Source organism: Buceros rhinoceros, unplaced genomic scaffold (genome assembly GCF_000710305.1).
Source record: "Buceros rhinoceros silvestris isolate BGI_N320 unplaced genomic scaffold, ASM71030v1 scaffold25051, whole genome shotgun sequence".
NCBI lineage: Eukaryota > Metazoa > Chordata > Aves > Bucerotiformes > Bucerotidae > Buceros > Buceros rhinoceros.
The window spans coordinates 1-8,757 of record NW_010394004.1 but is presented as its reverse complement, the minus strand read 5'-3'; the positions used below and the strand labels follow the sequence as shown (position 1 = coordinate 8,757).

The window sequence follows — 8,757 nt, the reverse complement described above, 5'->3', positions numbered from 1 at the left end:
TTACATACATTCTTAGAAGTCAGGTGAAAAGCACCGATTGGTTACTGACGAGAAATTGCCCCATACCAGAAAATTCACAAACCAGTGCTTCATCGAACATTCACTGCCTGGAATGTAACAGCTCACGAGACCCACGCCCCTGGAGTGGACAACTACATACAAACTGTCCATTTGGGAAGCAGAAGAGGAAGTTTCTCTGCAAGTACTCACGAAGGTGCTCAAATATAAAAGACCAACTTTTATTTTTTTAAGAGAGAAGAGCAATTTAAGGCCAAAGTACCAGCAAGGAAGACTAATATGTGAAAGTAGACAAAAGATTTTTAATAAATTTTCATGGGTATTTGCGAGGTTATGCCTCTATCTCTTTGCTAACCTGTAAAGCTGTTCCCAGGAAAAGATACTAGAGAAAATAGATATTTATACAAAATTATAAAATGCTTGTTACATGAATTATTGCCTTATGAGGGATGTAAACATCCTTTTTCTATGATAGTACCAATGAGGACTCTAAGGTTTGTTAAAATGGAACTTGAATTACGCAAAAAATCCAATATAAACTTCCTACAAAAAAGAGTCCATCCCATTCCTGAGTACGCTAAAGCTATAAAACAGGAGGAGCACGGAGCAGGCAGCAGTTTCACAGTAAGAGGTTTAAGGACATTTTCTTTCCACACACTGTTTCCCTCCTTCTTCATATTCTTGTTTAGAAATCCACATCTGTTGAAAAGTACCCTACAAAACAGACCAAAACAACAAAACACACACGCACAAAAAAAAAAAAAATCAGAAAACAAATGAAGTGAAACATGGATTTGCTTTTCCACGAGGAAAACCAAGCAAGTCTTTTACACTAAATGATGTAAGAGGACTTGACCTGCTTCACTATCTTTTCCTTTGAGTTTTGTCTTGCTGAAGACAGGACATTGCAGTACCCAAACCTGATTTTGGTCTCCCTTTCCTATACTGCTAAATTAATCCCCACCAAGCATTCCATGCTCAGGAACTTTAGTTAAGCTCAGGAACATGATGCAGAAACAGGTTTGCTGCTTTCATAGTGTACCAGATACGTGTCATTTCTAGATACCGTATTTCAAGCCTGCAACTTGCAGTTAAAAACAGGAGAACGAGGCAAGTTAGTTTTTGATTGGAAATGCTCATGTTGTCTTGTTTTTTGAATAGATTCTCTTCACCACAAGGATAGACAAGATAACGATGGCTACGATAGCACAGACTCTGCAATGCATACTTAATGTGGAGTTAGAGTTTTGGTTGACAGTGCTGCTTAGCATTGCAGCAGAGTAACACAGGTTTACTAACCAAAGAAGCCAAAATGGAACCACCAATCCACGAGCTGAACCTCCGCTCCACTGTTGTGTTGTTCGCTATCAACTTCAGGCGCATGCTCTGAAGAGAGAAAGAGGTAAAATGAAAGAACAATCAGAGAAACTGTAGGCTGGTGATCTTTAGGGACAAGAGAAGGAGGGCAGAAGGAACTTGGTGTATATACCAACATGCAGGTGAAAACAGTCTTTTTTATTAAACTTGCCATGATGCTCATGTGCCCTGTACCTGGAATTGAATAGCCGTAGTGAAATAGAACCCATCTGGCTTTTATCTTATCTCCCAACAAGGAGCAGCAGCAAACACTCAAGGCTAGAAGTGGAGCAGGTAGGGAGCAGTAATACTCAGAGCACATCTGTCATCTCTAACGCTGAGCTGCCTAAACCGTGCACTGGGACTAAAACACCTAATGTTGCTGAACTTAACTCATTTAGTCCTTTTTGGACCCATTCCTTCCTTTTGCTTTCAAAATGCCTCGTAGCAATAAAATCTTTGAATTTCAATGGTTCCTCCTCAGCTATTATAAGCAGCATCAATTATTCAAGAAATACCGTAAGTTGTAGTGCTCTCAAGAATGCAGGTGTAAGGGATTAGTACTTTAACATCACAGGATTTAAAAACAAAAAGATACATGTGTATTAAATCACCAGGGTTTATCTACAAGTTGAGTTGTCTATAGAATCCAGAAAGAACAATTCCCATGACAAAGTGAGAAGACCTCAGGCAGAGTGACTGAACGTGCAACTTGTCAGCAACACTTCAGAAGAGAGGCCGTCAAGGGAAACAGTGACTGTTGCTTAGGGACAATTACAAAACGTAGAGTCACCATCTGAAAGCATGAATGGAGAAGTAAAATATTCAGAAAGCAGTTATAATATCTGCTGGAATTAATTTCATATAAGAACTTCTCAAGACTTTTCTTTTCTTTAGAGAAGAAGGAGATTTCTTAGCCCAGAGAAATCTCTTCAGCTGTTGGGTTCCTAACAAAGTCAAAGCTGTGCTACATGCTTGTGAGTTTATGTGGCAGAAAAGCAAAATGATAAGTGACTCAATGCAGTAATTTAAAGAGGTGTTTTACCGGTGGAGTTTTCTGAGACAGTTCTCTGTTCAATCTGTCTGTGAAACTCTGTATTAGAGTGTTTCCTCCTGCTACAATCACGCTGCCATAGAGGCCCTAAAAAGAGAATAAGCAACCTACAGTATTAACTCTGAAATCATTCTGAAAGCAACCGTCTTGCAGAACAGAGAGGATTGGCACAGAAGGACATATAAGAAGTCACTTGATGGCAACAATATTATCTCTCCCAATCCAATTAATGTTTTAATCACCTGAAAAATATTTCAAGGTACTCAGTATTAAACTATAAAGGAAGGCAGAAGCTATGTGATTAATGACTCTAAATGATTTCACAGAATATATTCTACTACAGAGACTCGTAGACCTACAGCTATCTCCTGTATCCGAAGTGTGGGTTTTCTTATAACTGGATCAACCACAAAGGAAAACTCCTCAGCACTGTGACAGCTTGCAATCTCACTAATACTGCAGTTGTGAACGCAAACCATGGCCTGGCCTGCTAAGCCTGCCCAACACACCAGTTAAGAGGAAAGTGTTTTGAAATTACCTCTGTACCAAACCCGAACAGTCTCAAATTGACATCTGAGGAAGTTACAACATAGCTTTCAAAAGAAAATTTTCCTTTAAAACCTCTTTTCTTCCTTCTGCTCTCCACAGAAGTTCTGTATAATTGGCTATATTTCAAAAGTAGATCTGCCATGCCCGAAAATGTGAAGATAACACTCAAAGTTCCAAACACAAACTGCTCATCTGAGGCCAATCCAAGGCACACCATGCAGTGTCAGCCACAAAACCTGGACATTAGCTATTTAAACGCAGGTAGAAACACTGAGTAAAAGTAAAAAAATCCTGATTTAGCATTTTGCAAGACCAAACAGTACTTGCACATCCGCCTATACACAAACATATAATAGTTAAGAGAATTGTTCTGATGTGTTTATAATGACGCTAGGAAATCCTCATTTCTTCATCAACAGTGTTCTAATCCAAAAATATTCTATCAGCACAAAAATATCTATGCCTTAAAATAATACATGTCTGACTAACACTTACCGGCCTGATGTCTATATCACACATTCCAACGCTTGTTGTGACAACATGGCTCACACCCAACATCGTGTTACCAGATAAACCCTAGAATTAAAATTAGTAATCTACACATCATTGCTTCAAAAGAGCAAGGCATATAAAAGCCCTGAATTAGTTGAATTTACTAGAGAGGGAACTAAACATTTGTTACAGAAAACAAACAAAAACATGTCCTATTTTCCCTTCCAGTTCGTCACCACCCATTACGAACTACCTTTCACCCTTCACTTGCCCAACCCTAATACAACACAGGCAAATCCTACTCCAGAGAGCGGTAGGATTTACACACAGTGTAAATACACACACATCGTGAAATTAAGACTATCTTACAAAAGGAAGCCATGTGATAATCTAGCAATTTAAAGCCTTCCAAATACTATGTATGATAATTGTTTTACCTTTACATTAGAAGGGTCAAACAATCCCTCAGGAATTTTTAGTCGCTCAGCACCAAAGTCACAGTTATAGCCATTGGGGAACTCGTAATGAACCGTCGGCATCTGTGCTGCCACCCTGGAGCATCAGTCGGAAGGTAACACATTAAAGCACAAGGTAAGCAGGAGGTTAAGTTTTCTAAGTAACATTATAAACTAAAGGTTTCAATGGGAATATTGGGATTGATAGGAATTAGTTTTTTATTTAATACTCCAAGACGCATGAGATCATAACAAATATTATTGAAAGTCTATCACCTGGATGTACACTGCATTTCTACTTTCAGAAATAACCAGTTTTTATCTAAAAACTTCTGAAATAAAACCAGCCAACAGCAATGAACAGGCTAAGCACCCCATGCACAACTGATGATTAGTTCTACAAGACAGTAAACAGCGACATACTGTTCATCATAGGTTGAATCCGATACTTGGAGGACGGAGGCTTGGAAGTCCTGAATGACACACTAGGGAGTAAAGAATGAAATGGTTACAAAAATGTCAGTCTTCAAGTGGACAGAATTTATAGAATTGATACTGAGTTTTAAAAGTGTTTCCAGTTCTTCAAGAGGAAATACATTCGCAAACAAAACTTCTTTATGGGATGCTTAGGGAAGGTTGAGGGTGGGAGAAATGACCTACTTACATTACACATGTAGTTGTGCCAGGACCTGGTGACTTGGGGTAACTTCTCTTTTCTCTTCCAGTTTGCTGGAGACCCCTCACGAACTGCTTCCTGAGATTGTAGGGAACATGATCATCAATTAACCATTTAAGCTCCACCCCAAACAAATGCTTACCAAATAAAGTGACTTTCCCACCTTTGAAGCAATCATATATGGAGGAATTATCTCTATGTTCATTTCCTGAAACAATTCCCGGCACTGCATAGTAATAAAGTCTCCTGCAAGTGGTGATTTTACAATACCTAAAAGACAAAAAAAACCCCAAAACAACCAAACCAAAAGAAGCAAAACCCCAACCCCTCTCATCAACCAGAAAGCACTGAAACAAACTCTCAATGAACTATTTCTCAGTGACCATTGTTGGGTTATTTTCCCTATTTAAGGTGATACAGTTTTGTTGTTGTTTTTAAATCTGTGTAAAAGCAGAAAGCAAGCTAACTCAACCTTGAGACTGCAGTGCTGTTCCCCATGAAGATGTTTACCTTGCTGAAGCACATATCCATCGTGCACTGGAATAGCAGTAGTGTGCGTGGCTCCGCTGTCCAAAATGAGACCTGTAGATCTTCCATTAGCAAAACTAGCCAAAGCGACTAAGGAAAATACTGTCATTTTCACTTCAGAAAAATCGTGGCCATGTGATTTAGAGCATAACTAGGAACGAGGACCCCACTGTGTTATTCCTTGGCTCTGCAAAAGGATCTGCCATTTTCCAGTGCGTATCCTTTTTCTGTGAAGTGCACCACCTCAGAAAGAATGGCACTTAACCTCTTCTACCCATGAACTAACCTGCGCTGTGGGTGTACAAAGGTGAGACTTCACGCCAATACAATGCAGCAAGCTCTAATCCAACTCATTTACACGCTGAAGCTGAAAACATGTTGTTATTTTAAAATATTTACAAATATTTGTCTTAAGGCTACGGGAAATTCAAGCTCTAATTACTGCATTTAGTAGTCTGGACAACAGCATTTCAGGTCTGCAATATTTTACCCATGGTATACAATGGGAAAAAGGTGAAAAAGACTGAAAAGAACCCAAAGACATCACCTCCAAGGAAAACAGTCAGATTGGGAGAACTTCAACAGTGGGCTCTAGAACTTTCCTCCTTAGATGTTTATGGAAATATTAACTTGAAAGAACAAAAGTTAGACATGCTGTTATACTAGGAATTGCTTAGAAGAAGTTTTCCTGGGGGAAGAAAAAAGGCGGTGAAGCATTCCAAAGGATACGCAGTTAGAACAGCAGTTTTGCACAAGAAAAAAGCAGGGATGTTGTAGTGTTCAAACATCAGTTCGGTCAGTTTTTCACGCTTCGCTCTGGTATTCCACTGGAAAAAAATAAACCAAACCACGAATAAGTGACCAAAAAGAAGATATCTTTACCCTGAGGATCATTAGAGCACACTAAAAGGACGCTAACATCATAAAGAAGAGAATTATTACAGCCACTGTTTCATATAATATCAAAGTTCTATAGATAGATTTATAGTAATTCTTTAGAACCTTTTAAATTCGAATTCTACAACACATTAATGCTTTTCTACCACACAGAATTAAAAGTGATATATGCTTTTACTGTTGCAACAGAGATTTCTTTACACTTCTACAGCTCTTCCAGTACTAGCCTCTCAAAGACTCTCTAAAACAAGTAACATGTCTGTTTTACATGGGTAAAAATATATGAAATAACTTGCCCAGTTGGAAGAAAAATAAATCCAGATTTTCCTGTTTCCAAGGTATCTTTGTACTGTTCTACAGTACTTGTAATTAAGAGAGGATATATATTAAATGTTCTACACATTGTTGAAAAAAAAAAAGCAAGTTTTTTTCCAAGCCAATACGTTAAAATAAGACTCATTCTGTATGGAGAATGTTATTGGGAACCTCTATTCAGATAACCATGAAATAACAACTGCAAATCCATCCACACTCCACAAGCTACAATTCAACAGAAGGGATTATTGAAAAAGAAAATAATTCTCGTAAGATTTTATTAAAGAAAGGTCTAACTGTTGTATGGCATGTCTGCCTTCTGTATTCTGACTTTAAGATCTGCACTTCAAATGCTGAGCATTATTAAATGACCGAAGCCTTGTCCATAATTTTTACAGAAATTTGAATTCATCCACCTCACGGGGCCATTTATACAAACAGAGACAAAAAAATCAAAACTCCATTATAAATATAATTCTCTGACACTTATTCTTATTCTGGCCAGTAAAATGAGATTTAGTTTTTATTTATTTTGACTTCTTTTCAATAAGTGAAAAACAATAGCACATAGTAAATACCTTCTAGTACAACCCACGCAGACTATTTCAAATCGTTTTCTTTTTTAGAGATTTTGCTTAAACAGATTACTTTCCAGAACCTGGCAAAGTATTTTAAAGTTGCTCTTTCTATGGACAGGTTTTAACGGTTGTAACCTACAAGCCAATACCAGATTTGTCCAAGACACGTTGGTAGAGTCAGCAAGAAGATAGTTAAGACTTTTCAGAATGAAAAGCTGCTTTTACTCACTGGTGCTTCGGACATAAGGACAGGATGCAAACTTGCTTCAGATTTAATATGCATCTTGTAAGTGTGATCCAAAATTGCCTGGAAACTATCCCAGTCTTCAACTGTAACAAGATTCAAGTGAGCAGATTAGTTACTGCTAAGTTTTGTTCCATTTCATAAATACGTAAAGGTTTTCTAACGCTTTTTTTGTGTACAGCTCTTCAGTCAAAAGCTATCCTCAGCAGATATACATCTCCTTCAATAAAATTCTCTTTTTCAGAATTCGCTCCCTTTGTAATCATCGTGATCATAACATTTCAAGAATTATGCCAGAAGTTGACCAACACTGTATATTAACTATACTGTACACAGTTCGTAAATTTGGTATCCGTTCTTATAGTTTCTATTGCCACATGTAGCATCTGTTTACATGAAAGCTACGACCTCCTGCAGCTTAGCAAAGCTATTTTAAAAACAGGTAGAAAAAGACAGAGCACCATACTCATTCCATTTTTTAACGGTGAAATGGCCTCCATATTTTCCCTTGGAACTCTCAGGGCATTGGTGTCTATGTAGTAAGTCGGGCCCCCTTGTTTGCCTTTGTCACCGTCTATCTCCATCAGAGTGCTGCCATTGTCCCTTTCCAGTACCACACCAATGGCTGTTGGAAAATCAACCTGTTAGACAAAAGATAAGCAGTATGTGAGAATTATTAATGTTTTGGGTGGGTTTTTTGCTTTTAAATTCAGAGCTTTCCTTGCACAAAAGTCAGAACAAAACCAGTGTATTCTGAAAGTCAAACAAACCAACAAGAGCTAAGGCATAAATGCACGTTGCGTATCCACTGAGTCACACAGATCCTCACCTTTGGACAGTCCTCGCCTGCATAGCCTGCTCTCACTGTATACGAGCCAATGTCGAAAACAAGAGCCCCAACTTCATCTGAAACGAGTTTTAACAAAGAGGTAGAATGATTATTACACTCTACTACAATCCTGACCTTTCCCTGCACACTATCTGTTTTGTTTGCAAAAGAAAAGCAAGTCAAGGCATCTTTTTCAAGACAAGGAGAAACTTCTCTTTTCAGAACTCCACTTACTGGAGAGCTATTACAGGACTGCAGACAGGCTTTGATTTGGACATTGCAATACCTCCCTTTAGCATAGAAAAGAGGAATTTTAACAGAAGAGGGAGAATATAGTTGCATCTAAACAGATTACAAGGAAAAGCTTCCAAAAAGTCCTAACTTAACAGTCATAGGAAGCCAGCTGAGCCCAGACCTTCAGGGGGTGGTCAGAACTAGAAAGGTAGGCCTGACTACCCCTCCTCTGCCAGTGACGGCTGCCACACCGTGAAGAGCAGTCATCCCTGCAGACCCCGATCCTCGCTGGGGTGCACTGAACACCCTCAAGAAAACCACAACTGCCACAGAACACCCGGACTTTAGTCCTCGCGGAAGGGAGCGCAGAAGCCCTCTGGGAGGAAACTACACCTCAGTTTCCAAAGCGCGGGGTCTTCTCAGGCCACTCTGTGTTAATGAGCAGCGCTAACTCCGCCCAAGGCCACGGCTCGGCCGGTCTCCGGGGCAAGCATCTCGGCGAAACGACGCCGGGCGAGGCATAAACAAGGCC

At 39.2% G+C, this 8,757-nt stretch overlaps 1 protein-coding gene across 1 annotated transcript; it reads right to left on the bottom strand.

The window, feature by feature from the left end:
* Nucleotides 1-215: 215 nt before the first annotated feature.
* Nucleotides 216-8,143, bottom strand: ACTL6A (actin-like 6A; the record flags this gene model as incomplete). Its single annotated transcript, XM_010145111.1, has 13 exons — nt 216-732; nt 1,318-1,404; nt 2,420-2,515; nt 3,473-3,553; nt 3,907-4,021; nt 4,348-4,409; nt 4,589-4,678; nt 4,764-4,870; nt 5,111-5,205; nt 5,858-5,955; nt 7,148-7,248; nt 7,629-7,803; nt 7,992-8,143. Coding segments are annotated over 13 exons (1,340 nt in total), but the record flags the coding sequence as incomplete, so codon positions are not given.
* Nucleotides 8,144-8,757: the final 614 nt, after the last annotated feature.